The sequence below is a fragment of the Fukomys damarensis genome, unplaced genomic scaffold (genome assembly GCF_012274545.1).
Source record: "Fukomys damarensis isolate Sample0158 unplaced genomic scaffold, DMR_v1.0_HiC HiC_scaffold_1, whole genome shotgun sequence".
In the NCBI taxonomy this organism is placed as follows: Eukaryota; Metazoa; Chordata; class Mammalia; order Rodentia; family Bathyergidae; genus Fukomys; species Fukomys damarensis.
Window position 1 is genome coordinate 55519249 of NW_022900913.1, and position 22423 is coordinate 55541671.

General features: G+C 33.4%; 1 protein-coding gene across 1 annotated transcript in view; it reads left to right on the top strand.

Moving 5' to 3' along the window:
• Window positions 1-22423, top strand: part of Fcho2 (FCH and mu domain containing endocytic adaptor 2) — a 106370-nt gene that overhangs the window by 14577 nt on the left and 69370 nt on the right. The window contains exons 3-8 of the mRNA XM_010637338.3: window positions 4032-4106; window positions 7936-8077; window positions 8168-8320; window positions 13796-13900; window positions 19833-19931; window positions 20610-20706. Of these exons, the coding sequence (XP_010635640.1) occupies window positions 4032-4106; window positions 7936-8077; window positions 8168-8320; window positions 13796-13900; window positions 19833-19931; window positions 20610-20706 (671 nt within the window). The remainder of the gene's footprint in view (window positions 1-4031; window positions 4107-7935; window positions 8078-8167; window positions 8321-13795; window positions 13901-19832; window positions 19932-20609; window positions 20707-22423) is intronic.

A 22423-nucleotide genomic window follows, 5' to 3' on the forward strand; every position in this document is an offset into this window, starting at 1 on the left:
TATTATTGTAAGCAGTGAATGAGAGTTCCTCTTCCTCTGCATCCTTGTTTAACATTTGGTAATGTCAGTGTTTCAGATTTGGCCATTCTAGTAGTTGTGAGGTGGTGTTCTGACTAGTGTTATAATTTGCATTTTCTTGATGACATGTGATGTGGAGCAGCTTTTTGCTTGCTTACTTGCCAACTGTATATCTTCTTCGCTTTGGTTTTTGTTAAATTTTTTGGCTCATTTCCTGATTGAATTGTTACTGTTCTTACTTTTGGCTGTGAGGAATTTTTTACATTTTGGTTAACAGTCTTTTATCATATGTGTCTTTTTTGCAATTATTTTTTCGATCTGACCTTTTTTTTCATTCTCTTCACAAAGCAGTTTTTAGGGACGGAGGATTTAGCTCAGTGGTTCCACCATCTGCCTCATAAGTGCAAGGACCTGAGTTCAATCCCTGGTACCAAAAAAAAAGACAAAGCAGTTTTTAATTTTAGTTACATTCAGTTTATCCATTTCTTTCTTGGATATGCCTTTGGTGTATCTATCACCGTACTTACAGTCATTTAGGTTTTCTATTATATCTTTAGGAATTTTGTAGTTTTATGTTTATACTTAGGTCTACCATCCATTTTGAGTTAATTTTTATGAAGGATGTAAAGTCTATGCTAGACCTACTGTTTTGTATGTGAATATTTAGTTGTTCTAGGACCATTTGTTGAGAAGACTATCTTTATCATATTAAATTTTTTCCTTTGTCAAAGGTCAGTACTGTATTTATGTGACTCTATTTCAGGGCTCTATGTTCCGTTCCGTGACCAATTTGTCTATTTTTTTTTTTTTGCCCACAGTGTATTGTTATGATTTATTGTTGCTTTATGGTAAATCTTGAAGTCAAATCCAGTAAGTTTTACAACTTTGCTCTTCATTATTGTGATTTGCATTATTATGTTGCCTGTTCTGAAAGATAAGTTAGGAAGAACTCTTGAAGACATTGGCATAGGAAAAGACTTTATGAACAAATCCTCCGTAGCATGGGAACTAGCAGAAAGAATCAACAACTGGGATCTTATCTTATTAAAAAGCTTCTGCACTGCAAAAGAAACCATCAACAGAACTGAAAGACAACCTACAATGTCGGAAAATATTTTTACCAGTTGCTCCTCAGTCAAAGGACTCTTATCTAGAATATATAAAGAACTCAAAACAGTCAGCCCCCAAATATAAAGTCCCTATTCAAAAATGGGCATCTGAAATGAACAGACATTTTTCTCAGACAAAGAAGTAAAAGCAGCAAGTAAATATATGAAAAAAATTTCCACATCACTGGTCATTCAAGAGATGCAGATAAAAACAACACTGAGATTCCACCTCACCCCACAAAAGAATGGCTGCTATCAAGAAATAAACCAATAACAAATGTTGGCAGGGTTGTGGGAAGAAAAGAACCCTTCTCCATCGTTGGTGGGAGTGCAGACTGGTGCAACCACTGTAGAAATCAATATGGAGATACCTCAAAGAGCTAGGACTATAGGTTCCATTTGACCCAGCCATCCCTCTGCTGGGTATCTTTCCAAAAGAATTAAAAGAATGATATCACAGTGATGTATGCCCACCCATGTTTGTAGCAGCACAGTTTGTAATAGCTATAACTTGGAAATAGCCTAATTACCCCTCAGTTGGAGACTAGAAAAAGAAGATGTGGTTTTTCTATAAAATGGAATACTACTCAGCCATAAAGAATGAGAAATTAGAGTCATTCATAGGAAAATGGATACATATTGAGGATATACGCCTAAGTGAAATAAATAAGTCACACGTGTAAATACCAAATAGTTTCTTTGGTGTGAAAAACTATAATGGTACATAAGATCCTCATGATATAACTGACAATGTGAAATAGAAAGAAAAAGGCTAAAGGTGTAGGGAAAATTGGAAGGGTAGGGAAAAGGTAATAAGGGAAAATAAAAAATATGAGAAAATAATAAAATGGAAATAAAGTGTTTGTAAATGGGGAGGGGAGGAGAGGGTGAAGGGAGGACAGGGAGAAGGGGAAAAAAATGAGAACCAAGACCTGTCATGTAAAGGTACAAGATCCCAATGATAAATGAAACTGTACTGTATGCCTAAAATGTACCAATAAACTCAGTGAGAGAGGAAAAAAAAAAAAGCTAAACCTTAAAATTTCTAACTCTGCTAATTTGTTCTTGCTAATTTTTTTTGTTCATGTTCTCTTATTTCCTTATGTGTCTGGTGATTTTATGAATGTAAATTAAGATATCTGTGAGATCCAGCATCAGGGATTGAAAAGATCTGGTTTGCAGTTCCTCTGAGTGCTTGTCTACTTACAATACCTCCATCTTTGTATGGTGTTCCACTTTTGATGGGGGGAGTTCCCGTCAAAGTGAAAGGTTTTCTTCCTGCTCATGAGGTTGTGAAATGCTCTGCTCCACTTCTCAACTTTTCAACTGACTCTTCTAGCTGCTCCTATTCTTGACTCGCTTCTTGGGATACCCTTCTTTTGGAGTTTGACCTACTGATTCTTAACTACCTCATTAGGTGTTCTCTTTTGGTACCAGGGATCAAACTCAAGACCTTGTGCTTGCAAGGCAGGCAGTGGCACCAATGAGCTAAATCTCCAGCCCTCATTAGGTTTTTTATGCTTTTCATTTATCTCCATCATTCTGATATTCTAGTTTTTCCTCAGTAGGTGGTTTTGATGCACTCATATTCTCTATTACTGGAAATTTAAATGCATTTTCTTGCTGTCAAACTTATCCAGTGGAATAATATTTATTTCTGTACTTTTGCACAAGGTGCTCAATATATTACTTTTGTAATAGACTATTATTTTAAAAGTAGAACAAAGTAATGCAGTGATAGCAGTGATAAGCAGTTACTTTTTTTTTTTTTTTTTTTGTAGTTTGGGCTGGCCTCAAACTCAGCTGTGTATAGTCTACGCTTAGCCTCGAACTTGTGATGATTCTCCTGCTTCAGCCTCCCGTGTGCTAGGATTGTCCATGTGCACCTCCAGGCCCAGTACTATTAATATTTTTTGTTAAAGAGCTTCTTTTTGTGGGAGTTAGATTGGAAATAGTTTGGAGATGAGCTGAGTTTGGATATTCTGGGTTTGAAGTGATTCATATATCTTAGTTATGCTTGCGGCAGGTACATAGTGAACAGATGTTATCCTGCAAAAGCATGGAGATTTAGATTTGGCATTAGAAGTTTAAAGTTAAACCTGTCAAAGTAAACATAAAAGGACATTGGTGGATATAAGATATTCTATTAAAGGTAGCACATACTTAGAAGGACTAAAGTACTTATGAGAAAGGTAAAACTAAACATTTGAAGGTCATGTGTCTATGGGATAATTTGTGGCTTTTAAATTCCATATCTAGTGACCTTGTTTTTGTTTTTTGTTTTTTTAGCCTAAAATAAGTTTTTTAGTATGAAATACTTGAATGAAATTTTAGACCTAGTTACAAAATAAGTGGACCCCTGAAGTTTAGGACCTCAGACTTACTAATGATTCATATTTAGTTTTATGTAAATGATTATTATTAGTCTTCTGTAGAATATGCATTATAATGTTAAAGGTGAATAAAGTGTTAAGTATACCAAAGAAGGATTAAATACAAATAACTTATCAGTGAATCAATATACAGAGAGGAGGGAGAATACAAGAATCAATAGTCTTGTACTTCCTGTTCATATACACATTGATACTAAAGATAAAAATTGTAGTGACTTCATTAAGAATTTTTATGGTGTAAAGTATATAGGTTCTGTACCAGACTAGTTTTTAAAAGTAAATGCACAGGGCCGGGGATTTAGCTCAGTGGTTCCACCGCCTGCCTTGAAAGCACAAGGTCTGGAGTTCAATCCCCAGCATAGGCCACGAATTCATGACTGTATCTACTGACTTTTTAATATGTAGTTTGAAGTATATTTTTGTTTTTGCATTTTTAGTTGTATTTTGATAACTTTGCTATGCTTTTGGTCATAAATAAGTGATACTAAAATGTGGAAATTTGATTCAACAGAGCAACAATAGAAGAGGCATATTCCAGGTCAATGACAAAACTAGCAAAATCTGCGAGCAATTATTCACAACTTGGGTAAGTTAATTTCTTCCTTTTTTTCCATGTTCTTTTAGACAGTTCTTGAATATGTTAAGTTTCTATCAGAAATATAATAGTTTATAAATATAGTGATATACTGTTTTACACAGTTGTATATTACTTAACAGTAGTGATATGCTATGAGAAATGTTTAGTTAGCTGATTTTGATATTGTGCAAACAGTATAGGATATACTTACACAGTCTAAGACAGCTACAATATCACTAAGTGATGTTTATGGGACTGGTGATACAAGTTGCAATACGTGTTGTATCTGAGGTTCATCATTGGTTGAAATATCAATATGCGTACATAATTGTATTATGTACTTATTTAAAAGGTGTCTATTTTAATATGAATATATTTCTTGACTTGGTACAAACTAATTGAAGTTGCTGAAAGATGAAGCATTTTTTTGTACATGATCATTCATTAGTGTAAATTCAAGATTATGTTTATACAAATTCATTTCCTGTAAGTTTAAATTCTGTTGTAGCTTAACAGTGAACTTTAAAAACTTAAGATAAATTTCACTAACATAGTTAAAATCCATTAAATGTCACCTATGATTTTATTGACTCATTAAATTATCTTTCAAAATCTGTATTGAAGAAATGTATTTTTTTAAAAAATGAAAATTGATAGGACTGTATTTAAAATGGAACTTTGTTCATAGCCATAACAGCTGTGGAAAGAATAATTATATAATCTGAATCAAAACTACTGTGGTAGGAATAGTTATTTAATTATCTAAAATTGAGATGAGGTTATAATTTTAACTAAGATTTTGAAATAATTAGTCATAAGATTTTTTCAGTCATAGTAAAAGATTTCTTTATGTCTAGGGTTCTGATGAATTTATGAATCCCCTAAAATTTCATCTAAATTTTTAAAAGATGTTTACATTTGCAATGAAGAGGGTCAGTAAAAATTACCAGATTCACAGATGAGTCTGATTTTTTTTTTTGGTAACTGGGATTCACCTCGGGTCCTTGCGCTTGCAAGTCAGGCCACAGAACCGCTGAGCTAAATCCCCGGCCCTGAGTCTGATTTTTTAAAAAAAAGCGTGATTATTTTATATAAGTATTCTTTAGTGTTGGTTGCATAAGTTTAAATCAAAGTCTTCCTACTTGGTGGCTTGGACAAGAAGTGGTTAGACAAGGCGCAGTTAGTTTGTCCTCAGTGCAGGGACCCTGTCGGAGTATGTACCAGCAGCTCACAAAGTTTAAAAGCCCTCTTGCAACTTTGTGTACTGTGGCCCTGAAGGCTGGGGAGCTGCTGCCTGTTTCACGTGGAAGAGTGAAGATTGGTGGCTTATAACTCTTTGGTTTTTTTTTTCCTCATTTGTCCTCCCAATTTCTTCCTTCCAATCCTCCCTTTGATACAATTTTATTCTTCCTTTTTTTCATTTCTAATCTCGCTTTTCTGATATCTTTCTATTTTCAGAGGCCCTATGTTGATAACCCTTTTGTAAAACATAATTTCTTCCTTACTGATCACAGTAGAGCTAAATGTAACTGGAGTAACAAAAGCTAGCTTTAGCAGATTGATTTTAGTATATAAAATTATACTTTATTCTTAATTTCCATGCGGTTGGATGAGGAAGTGTGGGTTGACTTCAAGTATTTCCTAACAGAGTTAGGAAATGTCTTTTGTTTTTCCAAGTTTTTTTCTTTCTTTTCTTTTCAGTACTGGGGATGGAATTCAGGGCTTTGTGCTTGCAAGGCAGGAGAGGTGCCACTGATCTATATGCTCAGCCTTCACCATTCATATCTTTTGAATGTGTGCTTTTCCTAAAAAATTAGTGGTATTTTGTATGAGTGTATGTTAGTGTCATCATTCAAGATCATAGACATTTTAAATATTGTTTTGGTTTACTGTTACATATTTTGGCAGGAAATCAAATTTTATGTTTGGTTGCATTTAAATATATTTTGAATTTTTCAGTATATTACTTGACCTGAAAAAAGTTGGGAGTATAAAACTTAAAAGTCTAATACTATTTTTAAAAAATAGATTTTATGAAAGAATCCTTTCATAAAGTAAAAGGAATAGTTTGTCCTACCTGCTTTGTGAAATCTGTACTAGTATTTGTCAGATTTACATGAGGTAAAGTATGTATTTGGTGCTTTAGAGAGTGGATCCTCTTCAAATATCTTTTTCTCTTGAAATTTTCCAGCTAAACACTGATTAGATTTTAAAATATGTAATGAGATTTAATCGAAATTGTCTTAAGCTAAGGATTGTGATTAACCTCTTTGAACTTTTTTATTATTGCATATGATGATTGCTGACAGTTAACTTTTCTAATAGTTAAGAAATGTAATAATTGGCACAGAATATGTATTAAAATATAGTAATCACATTCTCTGCTCCCTTAGTGATGATTGCTGCTATTTGTTTTGTCTTAGAAGATTTGTTGTAGAGATTACCTCAAAGCAAGTACAGTACTTGAGCAAAGCATGAATTACCCTTAGGTCATTCCCACTCACTAAATTGATTTAAACTAACCATTAACAACCAAAGTATTATCCAAAATATGATAATGTAGCAATTCTTGAATGCACATGAGCCTGCTGAACATTTTATATCCTTAATATTGGGGAGAAGTGGCAAAAAAGTCTATGACACATCTTGTACCCAGTAGTAGAAAGGAGACTTTTATATGTTGTTGAAGTACATAGATAGGTAGGTAAAATTATAATGATCAAACAAAAGTTTCAGGTACCTGCTGTAAAGTAGTTCTTACATCAGTGTTACACACTGAGCTAAATCCTTGACCCTGAGAAAATTTACATTTTTTTTTTTTACCTGGGATTGAACTCAGGACCTTGTGCTTGTGAATCAGGCCACGGAACCACTGAGCTAAATCCCCGGCCCAAGAAACTTTACTTTTAACAAAGCATCTTTTTTTTTTTGGTACCGGGGATTGAACTCCGGTCCTTGTGCTTGCGAGGCAAGCCACTGAAACGCTAAGGTAAATCCCCGGCCCTCAAAGCATCTTAATTAGAGTACTAAATAGCTTTAATTTGGACTTTGATAATAGAGTTAGTTTTTAACAGTAGTCAGTGATAGGTGTCTGATACAAGTCTAACCAAAATCAACTCAAAATAATATGATACAATTAAAAATGGCTGTGGAGGCTTGTGACATCAAATTTATCTGTTTTTATGTACCTATGATCCAGAAAATTTCTAATAATTTATCATGGAACAACAAACAAAAACGACAACCAAGTTAAGTCATTTAATCAATTAATTAATTAATTTTTGTGGTGCTAGCTATTGAATTTAGGGCAGTAATGGAGAACTTTTTTAGATATCAAGTGTCCAAACTAACCCAAAACCCACTTATTTATTGGAGTGCCAACACTATAATTAAACCTGAATACTGAGGTTTTAGATTGGAAAAAAACATCTGTTTTCTGATGCTTGGCTACTGGGGTGACTTGGCTCATGTTCAGAGAGGGTTCTGCATGCCCACTGGGGCACTTGAGCCAGAGGTTCACCACCACTGACCCAGGGCCTTTACACTAAACTACATCCCCATCCCTCCCCTTTTTCCCCCCCCCGGTACCAGGGATTGAACTCGGGTCCTTGTGCTTGCAAGGCAGGTGCTGGAACCACTGAGCTAAATTCCGGCCCTCCCCATCCCTTTTTTTTTTTTTTAAAAAAAAGTTTGAAACAGAGTCTTAGGACTGGAACTTGCACTCTTTCTGCCTCAGCCTCCCAGAGTACTGAAATCACAGGTGTGGGACATTGTGCCTAGCTCACTTTAAAGTTTTCATTGTCTTTCAGTAAATGATTTCCATGTTCTTTTCCCTTAGATCATTTGCACCAGTGTGGGATGTTTTCAAAACTTCTACAGAGAAATTAGCAAATTGTCACTTGGATCTTGTTAGAAAATTACAGGAATTAATAAAGGAAGTTCAGAAGTATGGAGAAGAACAAGCAAAATCTCACAAAAAGGTATATATTTTTTCTTATTAAAGGATCGATTGGTCAGATATTGAGTGCTTATGCATCAGTCATTTTGATGAATCATTTCATACCAAACAGACTAAAGAAGAAGTTGCAGGAACTCTGGAAGCTGTCCAAACCATTCAGAGTATAACTCAGGCCCTCCAGAAATCCAAGGAAAACTACAATGCCAAGTGTGTAGAACAGGAGCGTCTGAAAAAAGAAGGAGCTACACAAAGAGAAATAGAAAAGGTAATTACAGTAAATACTACCTCTATGGTTTTGAAACTCTAACTGCAAGAGTACATTTAATCTTCAGGCATTCAAGAATGATCTTGTTTTAAAAGTGAAGACATTGCCTTTTACAATGTTTGTGATTTATAGAAATAAATCTTTCAAATATATTTTCTGTGGTAAATAGCAAACACAAAATGGGAATTTTTAAAATTTCAATAACATATGCAAGATATTTTTACATACTTTTAAATTTTTTTGTGGTGTTGGAATTGAACCCATTGCCTTCTGCATGTTAAGCAAGTACTCTACCACTAAGCTACATTCTTAGCCCCTGCAAGATGTTTTTTATGGTAAGATAATGGATGATATTGCTTGATATAAGCTTTACGTTTTTGGTACTGGGGACTGAACTTGGGACCGTGTGCATGGAAAGTAGGCTGAAAGTAGGTGTTGGAACCACTGAGCAAAATCCTGGTATAAGTTTTAATGAAGTAAAAAAAAAATTTTTTTTTTTTTTGGTACCGGGAATCGAATTCAGGACCTTGTGCTTGTGAGGCAAATGGTGGCACCACTGAGCTAAATTCCCTGTAAAAAGGTCTTGATGCAATATTTTAGTGTATTTAGAAAAATGTAGATGTTTTAAGATAAACTTCACATATATGTTGTGAGTGATTTATTGCTGACTCTGAATATATTTATGTTACATTGTGATAAAGAATAGCCCTTCTCCCCATTCACATTTTAATTGAAAGTAGTTGTTTTTTCCTTCTAAAATAATTAAACTTTTTTTTTTTTTTTTTTTGCTGTAGTACATATCATTTAGGAATAAGCCATAGGGTGTGATAATTTTGAAAATTTTATACAATATTTGAACTATGTAGGGAAAAAAGAGAACCAAATTGTATTGGTAGTATGATTATGACTGTAAAATTATATATATAAATGGGCAAAAACTAGTTAAGTCAATAGTTAATGGTATATGTGCTGCCAAAGTGAGCACAGTCAACAGTTAATGGGATTTGGAATACCATATTTCCTTTAATGTTTATACAATAAGCAAAAATTGGGAGAGGAAGGGAAAGAAGTACATGTAAGAAGTACCTGAAAGAAGTACAAGTAAGTCCATGGTTTGAAAACTCTTTGTTTCAGACACAACAATTATGAATAAAATGTTGTAAGAGAAAATTAATGAAGTTCACAGTGAAGAATATTATTTCTGTAGTTGAGAAATCCAAAGTGGCATGTAAAGATTGATTATATAAGCTTGTGTTAAGTCCTAAGCTGGGCAGTAAAATTTGACTCTTGTGTTATATAAGGGAATAAATGTTTCCCTTGGTTTTTGTGTTTGCTTTTGTTTGAGGCTAAACTGGAACTCCTTATTTCAGACTCTCAAGTACTAGGATTACAAATATGTGCCAAATGTTCCCCTTGAGAAGAGGCACAGAGAGCCCAGATCAGGTATAAAGCTATAGTTAGGGAAGAAAAGAAGGCTTGTAAACTGCTGACTAGGGTTAAAGCCTTATTGGAAAGTTTGGGGCTTAGAGACACAAGGTATAGAAATATAATCCTGAGCCAGAATCAAGCCAAGCAACCAATTTATGAGTATTTTGCCCATATCTACAGTATTCTTACAGGAAAACAATTGAAAACTACCTTTCCACGACTGAGACTAAATTGGGTCCTTGGAGGGCTGGCAGGAGATAATCTGAGAATATTACTAGATAGGGGTGGGAACACATAAAGGATAATGCATTACATGGTTCAAGGAGGTACATTTTGTATTGCAGTATGTGCTGTGCAGAGAGAAGAGGGGGCAAAGAAAAAAAATAGACCTCCCCCTATAAGAATGAGCAAATGCCTGTTAACTTCTAGAGCACATCTAAGAGACCTAGTCCTGAAACAGACAAGGAACAAATTTATGGAATATGGGAAGAATTGTAGGCATTGAATTTAAGTGTGATTTCATCGCTTAAGATGAATATTCAGGGCATGGTGGTGCATACCTTTGAGGCCAGCCTGGGCTACATTGTAGTTAGTGAGACCTGTCTCAAAAAACAAAAAACAACGAAACAAAAAAGAATAAAAGAAGAGTGGTAATACATGCCTATAATTCCAGCACTTAGGAGACTGAGGTGGGATTGTGAATTTGAGGCCAACTGGGCTACGTAGCAAGACCATGTATTTAAAAAAAAAGAGACTAGAAAGAAAACATGCTTCAGGTTTAGGGGTATAATCTAATGATAGTAGAATCTTTGGGCGGCCCTAGTTTCAATCCCCAGCACAGGCACACAAAATACTGTGCTTCAACTTGCTGGAGCAATAATGGCTTCTCAGAGTGGCCAGGTTTGTTACTACCAGGGCATTTGCTTTCTGTAGTCACACCCTAGGAATTTATAGTATTATTAAATAAACATGCTATTTAGAAACCTGTTTTGACTTGATAATTTACTGTTACATACTATGTACTTGTTTCTTGTGAAAGATGTTTCTTATTTGCAAAGCATACAGATGTTCCTAACTACAATTTAAAATTGCCTCTGCATCCATTTTTTGTTATCCCTAAATTCTTTAAATTTGATTTTGTATGTCCATTTGTCATTGTTAAAACAGATTGTAAATCAACAAATTCTTTAAAAATTTTTATTTATTAAAAAGTACTCTTTTGGCCAGTTTTCCAGTATGCTTTTTAAAGTTGGTATGTGATTTCCATAAGATTTGACATATTGGTTTTACATTTCGATAGTGAGAGAGCTACTGTAAAAAATAAAGTAGAACTTAAAGCACATTCTTTTTTTCTTCATGCTTCCAATAAGATAAATGAAAATTTACGGTTTGCCGGTAATAGAGGGTATGTTCCAAGCCTGTTTACAACTTTGATTTGAGCTAAAGGTGATAATTTTGTGGTCATAAGTATCAAATAAGTTTGTATGCTAAGGTGAATGGTTAGGCAATTGTGAGAATGGTGAGAATAGTGTAGGAACAAAAAGAAAAATGACAAAAATTTGTCGGTGTAAAAATTTTAAATTAATATTATTTTTACTGCTCTTGACTCAGAAAAGACTTGAGGTAGCACAACTATTAAAAATTCTAGACTATTTGAATATAATATGAAATAATATCAAGCTTCTTTCTATTTCTTAAATTCCTATGTGATGTGATGTATAAATTTGTGAAATAATTACTTTTTTTATATCATAGAAGTACATGTCTTCTAGATGTTCCCCCAGGAAGTAATCCTTTATTGCTATAGTTTATAAAGTCCTAGCCAGGCACTGTGGTGCAGGCCTGTAATCCCAGCACTTGAGAGGCTGAAGCAGAGGGATCACCTGCCTATATAGTGAGCTCAAAACCAGCCCAACTGAATAGCAAGACCTTGTTTCCAAAAAAATTACTCTATAGACTATAGGTTGTTAATTATTTTTACAAACTGAAAATGTAGGTAGTTGGAAGAAAGAACTGAACTCTCTTTGCATAAGAAAAATCCAGAAGGAAATCCAGATAACGTGCCATTATAATTCTTTCTAAAATAAATTCTAGCAAACATGGTTATCTGTGTTTCCTGGGAAGGTGCTTATTAGTAAATTTTAGCCATCCCATTTAATTTTCTTTGAATAGGGCTAGGATGTTAGAGAAAGTATAGTAACAGTGGCATAAAATAATGTCAAGTGGCCAGCGAGAAGACAATAATAATAATAATTTAAAAGAAATCTACAGAAGCAAAGGAGAAAATTGTTACAGGTTTTAGTCACTTTCTCTGGGGATGGATAACAGTAAAAATAACTCCTATATTTTTATATAAAAGCAAAATTTAATGATGTATGTTATTACATTCCTTGTTAGAAACCGTAAAAATAGACAACACTGTTTGGTTTATAAATTTAACTGTATGCCAAATGGTGGTGTAAGGATTTTATCTAAGGACTTCATCACTACTACAGCTTTAAAAAATAGATGGTGTTCCCAACTTTAAAAAAGATTTGTATTGGTATGTGTATGTAATACATCTCAATTCTTTTTACTTCCCCTTCCTCTCTCCTCCTAATTTTAAGAATTACAAACAACGGAAAGCTCAAGTATTTGGTCAAATGGTTAGTAAATGATAGAAGTGGAATTTGAATTCAGTTTCTTCTGTGTCCAAGACTAGTTTATTTACAGTATGTGGTTAAATGGCATTCTGTATTCTTTAAGAAGATAGGAAAATAGTTAAAATTATACTTAAATATTTTAGAGAAGTTACAAAATTTCCTGTTTAGAGAGTATATATATTCTTGCCAGTCTCAAGCTTCAGGTTAAACGCAATGTTCTGCTTCCAGTTCTTGTTCTAAGACTCCCTGATCACAAGTGGAGATACTTATATATTAGTACTGATCAACTGTACACCAGTTTCTTAGTTTCCAGCTTTACTTGGCTCAATAATATTTTCTTTCTATTTAGCAGTATTTTTAATTGCCCAGTCATATTACCTGTTGTGTCCTTTACCTCATGGTTTAAAATTCTGTTTATTCTCATTAAGGACCCAAGCCTACTCTCTTATTTCTCACTCTTAGAAGATGGTTTGGTGCCTCTTCAGGAAAATGGAAATCTTCATATCTAGAAATTCTTCAGCTGGTCTGTCTTAGATCTTCTTTAAACTTATTTATTTCAATTCTTCACTCGTTTAATCTTCCTGTGGCCAAAATGAAGCAATCCTTTTAGAATATAATGTTTCTCAATAGCCATGTGTCTATCCCACCCTACAAGCTATACATCCTTTTCTTTCTTCTTGTGTGTACCCCCAGAATTTATCTTGACTTCTTTTGTTGCTTTCTACCAATTTATGGCTATTTATATTTAGGTTCTTCTTCTTTTATTAAATCCGTGAGGGAAAATCCTCTATAATTTTTCTTCATATTCCTCATATTTAATATGTTTTTATTGAATAAGTCACTGATAAAACTAGTACTATAATATTGCAGTAAGGATTTTAAAAATAGTTTTGCCTGAAAAATAAAGATTATTAAAAACAAATTCATAGGATTGGTGGAACATGATGGAGACTAAAAAACACAATACTTTTGAGCTAGATATATGGACTTTAGTCAGCTATTAATGTATATGTTTGGAGTAGGGGGAAAAGAAAGACTCACCAGTACAGAATATAAAAACATATTCTCATAGTATTGTCACATTTTTGTACATTGAAATTTTTTCAGTGTGTTAACATATTCTTAGTAACACTGTATCATGTGGTTATATAATTTTACTCTGGGTAATAAAAATGGGAGTATTTTAATTTTTTACAGTACATTTCATCAGAAAGAACAGTTAGTGTTTAATTCCTGGTTTCTTATCTGACCATAACAAAACCAAGATGACTAAGGCAGGCTGGACCACAGGTATTAAAGTTAGTTGTATGTCATATTGAACTCTTAAAATGCATTTTGTTATTTCATATTAACATATAGGGAAAAAAAGGTTAATGTGCAGTTAAATGTTTTTGTTCTGTTACAGGCAGCTGTTAAATCTAAGAAAGCTACAGATACCTATAAACTCTATGTGGAAAAATATGCATTAGCAAAAGCTGATTTTGAACAGAAAATGACAGAAACAGCTCAGGTTGGTATTTTTAAGGCTTTAGATTAAAAAACAAAAAACTTATATTTGCACAAACTAATAAGATTTTTCTGTCATATAACTTTTTAGTATAGAAATTTTAAGACACAATTTTTATGTTCTATTAATGGTATTTTTAAAATTTTGCATCTTGTTTGTGTGATTGAAGACCAAGATTCAATAGTGATAATGTCATAGGAATTATTCAAATACATCCAAACAGAATGTTGAAATGTAAATAAGGAAAATGAAGGTATTGGTAGATGGTAAATACAATATTGTTATAGTGTGTGTTGATTTTAAAATTTATTTTTGTTTGAGAAGAAAACAAAATGATTCAGTGCTGAGTCTGTACCAGTAAGTAAAATACTGTAAAAACCCAATTCTCATAGAATTTACATTTTATTAGGGGAAGACAGATGGTTAAAAAAATCTTTCATAAGTTTGGGATAACATATCTAATTTGATGTTTTTAGAACTCTAGTTCAAGACTTAGTTTAAAGTGAATGCCTTTGATGAATTAACATTTCTACTCCCATCCTTCTTATCCTCTTTTTATTTTATTTTCTTCCTTAGCACCTATCATTATCTGATACCAGGAATTTCATTTTTTGTATTAATTAGGGCAGATTTTTATGGTAAGTTGGCAAGCACCGCCAAAATCTCAGTTGCTTACCATATGAAAGGTTTCTTTCTTAGTGTTGCCTGTTCATTGTGATGGGCTACAGCTGTAGTAATGAGCTTAGTAATTTCTTCATATCTGAGGAACTAGAAACAGAAGCTCACTGGCTCCTCTACACACATTATTGGCTCTTCTGCACCATTGTGTATGTTATGTGAGAGCAGGAATTGATTTGTTTATTGCCATAGTCTCAGTTTTAAGATAGTTTTCGGTTTGGGTGGCCATTCAATAAGTATGAAAGAAGAACTTTATAAATCTGATATTTTTAACTCTAGTCTTCTGTCTTCTCATTTGAAGAAGTAAATGACTCACATTTCAGAAACCAAAAGGTTTGCATGCTTATACATGTTTATTCAGGAATCCATTTGTTCCTATCATGTTGGAGGTGCTGTGCTAGATGCTTGGTACATACAATGTATATGTTAAGCAACACAAATAACTCCTTGCTTTAGATAGAATTTAAAGTATAGAGTACTGATGTATACATTAAATACTTGCTTAAATATAAAGTTTATAAATTTGCATGCCTGTAATCCCAGCACTCGGGAGGCTGAGGCAGGAGGATCACTGTGAGTTCGAGACCAGCCTGGGCTACATGCTACATTCCAGGTCAGTCTCAAATACATAGTGAGACCCTGTCTCAAAAAAGAAAAAAAGAAAATCCCAGCACTCGGGAGGCTGAGGCAGGAGGATCACTGTGAGTTCGAGACCAGCCTGGGCTACATAGTGAATTCCAGGTCAACTACATAGTGAGACCCTGTCTCAAAAAACCAAAAAAACAAAAAAGCTATAAATTACTGAAAATATTCGAAGGAGAAAGACTGTGCTTTCTTAAGATAGAATAGAGGTGACCTAACTTGTTAGGGAGCCAGGAAAGACCTTTTGGAAGAAGTGACATTTAAAACAAACTTGAACAGAGGGTAGGACACTAAGGGCAAGAGTGTTCCAAGCTTTGGAACCACGGATATAAAGGCCCTAGGGGTGTAAAGGAGACATTGCATTCTAGCAAGTGAAAAATACCGAGTAAAACAGAGAGAATAGGGGAGATGGTGGAGAGAAATGAGAAATGGAGAAGGTTAAAGAGATAGGCAAGGAAAAGGTTTTAGTAAGGATTTAGGTTTTCTTCTAAGAACAACCAGAAGTTTCCTTAAGGTATTAGGCAAGGATAGGAATGCAAGAAATCTTGGGCAGTTTTGTGAAGAATAGATAAAAATAGGACCAAAGGTGAATTGGGGGTTTAGTTTGGATAAGTGATAAGGGCCAATATAGTTGTCTTGGAGGAGAAGAGTAGCAAATGTATTGGAAATGGCAAGGATTGAGTAAGAAAAAATCTGAGGGAGATAAAATCACTTTCAAATTTTGGCTTATTGGTCTATTTGGATAAAGAGGAATTGGATAGTTGAAAAATGGTTAGTGTGATGGGTAGAGAATGGATGAGATAATCAGTTTTGAACATGTTAATTTTGAGATGCTTATGCAGTACCTGTTGGGAAGCATCAGGTAGGCCGAATGTAGTATTCATAGTCTCTTACAGTTCTGAGTCCCCAAAGCTCTGAAACTGAAAGGTTTTTCCCCCCGTAACTCATTAGGTTATAAAACTTGACCTGAACTGATGTGAAACTGTTTATAGTCTTTATCTTACTTACACTGAATATATATACATTTTTCTTTAGAAGTATTAATGTTTGATAAATCTGTTTGATAAATAGATATTTCAGATCTTGCTGGTTGTATTATAAACTATACTTTTTTTATAATACGCATCTTTAAACACTGAAAAAAATTTGTATATGGAAGCACACCTAGTCTCAAATATTTTGAATAAAAGATTATGAGACTATTAAAATAGAGCATTATCTTAGTTGCGGGGACAAAATATACAACACCTAAAATTTAAAGAATGAGAGCTTTGTTAATCCAACCTTCTTCTAGAAACCCTGCCTTTGAGTGCATGAGGCTTTTGGTGGGACATCTGGATATAAACCATAACAAGTGTTGTCAGTACATAAAGCCGCAATGACTTTGCCTTTGGTTTGCCTTTTCCCACCTTTGTGGGAAAGAAAAGGCTTCAGGACCAAGCTCTGTGAGACTTATTACTGGTAGTTTAGTAGAGGAAGAGATGCTGAAATGCAAATAGAAGCCAGACAAAGAAGGAAACTGGGAAGTGTCATGTCTAGTCACCTATGAAAAGACAATGCCTCAAGAAAGGTTTAATATCAAATGAGGCTCTAGGTCTACTGAGATAGAAAGTTTGAATTTCTGTAGCAAATGAGGTAATTGTAGACTTTAACAGTGCTGTTGTCTTTTTAAATCCTTAGGAACACTCATTTATTTTTTTTTTAAATAACAGCTTTATTGAACTAAAGTTCACATACCTCATAGTCTACAAACTTGTTTAAGATTCATTCAGTAGGTTGCACATTGACAGAGTTGTATAGCCATGACCACAGACAAATTTAGATAGTTTTTGTTATCCCAAAACAAAACGCTATCCACTGTGTCATCTCCTAATCTCTTCTCCTCCAAATCTGGAAAACCACTCAGCTACTCTCTATCTTTATGGATCTTCCAAAGAGCACTTATTTATAAGGCAATTATTTTCACATTTCTACAAATGAAAGTGTTTGCTCTGCAATTAATTAGTTAAGTTAGAAAAATAAGAATTTGCTAGAGTCAGCGTTTTCTGTTTTGTTAATGTTACTCTTTAAAAAGTATTTTTCAGCCCGGGGATTTGGCTCAGTGGTTCTGCCACACCTGCCTTGCAAGCATAAGGGCCTGAGTTTGATCCCCAGTACCAAAAAAGAAAGAAAATCAAAAGTATTTTTCAGTAGGCATTTTTTTGTCATCTTTTTTTAAATTCTGCTATGTGCAAGATGAAAATATTAATTTATTTGAATAGATGTGAAACTTTTAAAAGACCATGCTGTATGTTGCTAATGTGGTACTTGTTTTCTTGTTTTTTTTCTTTGTGTCTATTTCTGTATCTCTATTTCTCTCCCTTTCTCTGTGTTTGTCTGTCTGTCTCTCATATACACACAAAACTGCCCGGCAGGAACTATTGTTTCGTAATAGAAAATAGATTACATTTAAAAAAAAAATAGAAAGTAAGTTTAAATTCAGGTTATTTAGAAATCAAACGAATTTTTCACTACTCCATTTTCCCTTTGTTCAAGGTCACCCATGCCAACCTTATCATAGTGGGAAAGAACCTGACAGTAGAGTGAAGATTAAATTTGGGTGATAGGACCTGTATTTACTAGTGAGAAAGAAATTGAGTCCCTGGAATAAGAAAAGTTAGAATTTACTCAGAGTATTTGTGAGTTTAAGTTTTTCATTTGAGTTGAAAATAAGAATAACTGAAATTGTAGCTGTTTCTTCTGCTCATGGTTTTACCACTGTTAGCTCATAGGACACTTGAAAAAATTTGAAAGAGAGTATGAGTTGGCTCCTTAGAAACTTTCAGATTTGCTAAGTAACTCTCAGATAAGGAGTTTTAGGATTACTTTTATATGTCTTAGTGGCTGACAGTTTTTTAAATTAATAATGGTATATGTGAACAGTTTAAACTTGAAAAGAGGAAAAAACTATCTGATTAGTTCATTTATTTATGCTTAAACACTTGAGGCAGTATTTACTCCTTACTTTCCATTGCTGAAGTAGTGTGTTTAGTAGTTGTTAATTTTGAGCAATTGTGTCAATGCCCTCCTCTCCAAAAATACTCCCACGATTTCAAAATTGTGTCTGAATCATGCTTTGAATTCTATATAGAGTCATGCTTCAAGATATTTTTAATTAAGAACTTACCTTATTTGGTATAGCTATTTCAAATGGAGTTAGTGATCATATAAAATTATTGGGAGTATGACCCAGTTTTACTGTATTAAAATTCTACCTGTTTTATGGAAATATCTTGTTCATTAAATTGTTGAAATTTATGTTGAGGACCATTACTTATAATATGAACTTAGACAAATCAACTTCCTGGATAGTTTTCAATTCTGAATATTCTTCAGTTCTTGAGAAAAGTCCAGATCTTAAAATACTTTTACTCTCTTGGGCTTGGTCAAAATTAATCACTGACAGTCACCGTTTTAAATGGATAAAATTGATTTTAAGTGTTTGGACTATTCTTATATTGCTGCCAAAGCTGTAATTTTGCCATAACTGATTTTTTTAAGGAATTTATACCACTTACACACATTTAGATATCATTTGGCTTAGGAATTTCTGATCATTAATTCAGTGCTGAAGAAATGTGGACATTAAATAGGTAAGGGAAACTAATTTGACAAGCTAACTGGAAAAATAAGGCAGGTAGGCAGATTGCTTAGAAGTGATTTAACTTGACCGCCCCCCCCCCAAAAAAGGATAATCAGGTTTGTACAGTAGAAAATGACAAATTATCTTGTTTGAAACTAGGTTGCTCAGCATTTCTTAGACCCTGTTTTGAGAGTGTTCTGTGAGATATTAATGTTTAGGGAAAAAGAAAAACAAAAAAGATTGCGAGGTCAAAGAAATCGAGAAAATGCTGGGTGAAGCAAAATTAAACAAGTTTTATTTCAGTGTTTCTATTTTTAATAGGTTTATTATGAAGCCAAGGCTAACAGTGGTTTTCTGTCTAGGAAATAAATATTAGAATAACTGGGAAATTTTTTTGCACAACAGTCTCACCTCATTTAACTTCCATTTACCATGTGATACTAGAGGATCTATATATTTTGTTGCAAACATTTCAAAGCATTCCCTACTCATCTGATATATTCTTACCTTCCATTGAAAACTGCTGAGGTACAGTGCACAGGCTCTCCCAAATTTCTTTGAACATAGATTACCTCTTTTGGAGATTGTATTAACATTTCAGAGGTTCAAAAGTCATTTTAGAATATTTGACAGATTGTGAAGTCTTCAAAAGCTAATTTTTTTTTAAAGTTTTGGAAACTTCTTTGGCTTTGGGACCTCTATTTTCATCTGGATTAATTAATTTTTTGCTTTAATCATAATTATTAACTTGTATCTTCAAATTCTAAAAAAGTTCATAGTTCTTTAGCAAATGCCATAATGAAAATTTAACTTAGCTGTATTTCAGTATATTTGCTAGAACTATTTGTCTAAAGGCATCATTAAATCTTATGTAATGGTAACTTGCTTTATTTGTTTATCTATATTGAAGTGCTTTCTAAAACTTTTTGGTTACAAAATGTATATTTGTATTTATATATAGTAGGTATATAACTTTATATATTTGGTACCCAGAAATTTCAAGATATTGAAGAAACTCATCTCATTCACATAAAGGAAATTATAGAGTCCTTGTCAAATGCAGTGAAAGAAATTCATTTACAGATAGGGCAGGTAAGTTTTTTATTTATGCTGAATTGATTCATGAAATTTTTTATATTTATGGCTTTTTATAAATATTTTATCATTCTGCCTAAAACTCATAGATATGATTATGAATTATTTCAGTTAAAGAATGTGTATTTTTTTATTTGGCCACCAATCATGAAATTCATACTGCCTTTTAAAATTAACTATGTTCATTCTACTTTACATTAAAATTTTGAAGTTACTAATTTTGAATATTTCCTTTTTCAAGTTTTACTGTTTGTAAGTTTAGGACAGATACTTTAGTAAAAGAATTTAAATTTTGTAATGTACTAGAAATTTAAAAGAAGTTTATGACAGCTTGGGGTGCATTGAAATTCATTACAGAAAGGTGAAGTCTTAAGACTATTTTTATTGTCTTTACAAGTTTTAATTATAAGAATTTTGTTTCTAAAACACTTAAGAGAAGGGAACAGGAAACTGTCTTGACTTCAAAGGCTGTGAGGCCATATCTTAAGGGATGAAGGTAAGTAAGCAGTGGTTGTTCCTCACACAGCCCTGATAACACTGTGAGTTAGGTAACAGCATGTTAACTATGGAAATGAAAGTTCCCAACTACCCTTGCATCCAAAATGTTTAATTACTTTTATCTGAAGTAGACTAAAAATATTTGTGGAAAATATTATCTTTATTCTGGTTTAATAGGTGCATGAAGAATTTATAAATAACATGGCTAATACTACAGTTGAAAGTTTGATACAGAAATTTGCTGAGTTAAAAGGCACTGGAAAGGAAAGACCTGGTAAGGTGATACACTGCAGGAAATATTTTCCAGTTTCCCTTCTAATAACAAATGTTTGTCTTTAAATTCATGTCTGTAAGAGGTAGTTTTGACTTTATATCACATACCTGCACCAAATAATATGGCCAGAGATAATGAACATTTTTTATGTATTTGTTGGCCATTTGTACTTCTGAGAAATGTCTATTTCAGTTGTCTATTTTTTGGTTGAGTCTTTTATTGGAGGTGTTTTTTTGTTTTAGTTCTTTATATATTCTAGATACTAGTCTTCGGTCTGAAGAATAGCTGACAAAAGATTTTTTTGCATTCTATAGGTTATCTTTTTATTCTTTTGGTTGTTTTGCTTTGCTATGCAAAGCTATTTAATTTGTTATAGTCCCATGTTGAATCTCGATGTTATTTCTTATGCAGTTAGGGTTCTGTTTAAAAAAAATCTGTACCTAAGCCTATGTCTTCCAAAGCTTTACCTATTTTATCTTCCAGCAGATTGTTTCTATTTTAATATTCAGGTTTTTAATCCATTTTGATTTTACATTATTATATGATGATAGATATGGGCCTAAATTTAATCTTTTGCATGTGTGTAACCAGTTTTCCTAGCACCATTTGTTAAAAGGTCTTAACTTTCCTCCAGTATACAATTTTGGAACTTTTATCATAGATCAGATGACTGAATCTGCCTGGGTTTGTTTCTGCATCCTCTGTTCTGTTTCATTGATCAAAATGTCTGTCTTTGTGCCAGTATCATGCTGTTTGCCATCTCCTTTAAAAAAAAAATGTTTTGGGACAGTCGCACTAAATTTAAGCCCAAATGAGGCTTAAACTTGCAGTCTTCTTGTTTCAACCTTCCAGAGTGCTGAGATTATAGGGATGTGCTACCACACCAGATAGAAATATATTGAATTTATCAAAAAATGCCACTAATTTCCTTTAATGTAAAAGTACAGTTGAATTGAAATTTTGTTAATTTTCAGAAATTTTGCTAACTCATACAAGGATTGCTGAACCATTTTCTTTTTTTTTTCTTTTTATTGAGTTTATTGGTACAATCTATGTATACATTACAGTTACATTTATCATTGGGATTCTGTACCTTTACATAATAGGTCTTGATTCTCATTTTTTCCCCTTGTCCCTGCCCTCCCTTCACCCCCTCCTCCCCTCCCCATTTATAAACACTTTATTTCCATTTTTTCAGTTTCTCATATTTTTTTTCCTCTCCCTTATTACTTTTCCCCCACCCTTCCCACTTTCCCTACACCTTTATTTGGTCCTTTACTTCCTATTTCACATTATTAATTATCTCATTAGGATCCTGTGTACTGTTATAGTTCCCTGCCCTCCCTTCACCCCCTCCTCCCCTCCCCATTTATAAACACTTTATTTCCATTTTTTCAGTTTCTCATATTTTTTTTCCTCTCCCTTATTACTTTTCCCCCACCCTTCCCACTTTCCCTACACCTTTATTTGGTCCTTTACTTCCTATTTCACATTATTAATTATCTCATTAGGATCCTGTGTACTGTTATAGTTTTTCACACAAAACAAAATATTCGGTATTTCAGTTAAAGAAATCTCTGTATGAACATTAAAAATAGGGAATCCTAAAATAAAACTAAAAAGGAAAGTAAAAGAGAAAAGGCAATGATGTAACATTAAAATAATCCTTAATTCTGGAGATGAAAATGGTCCCTGAACGTATTTAAATTGCTTCTTG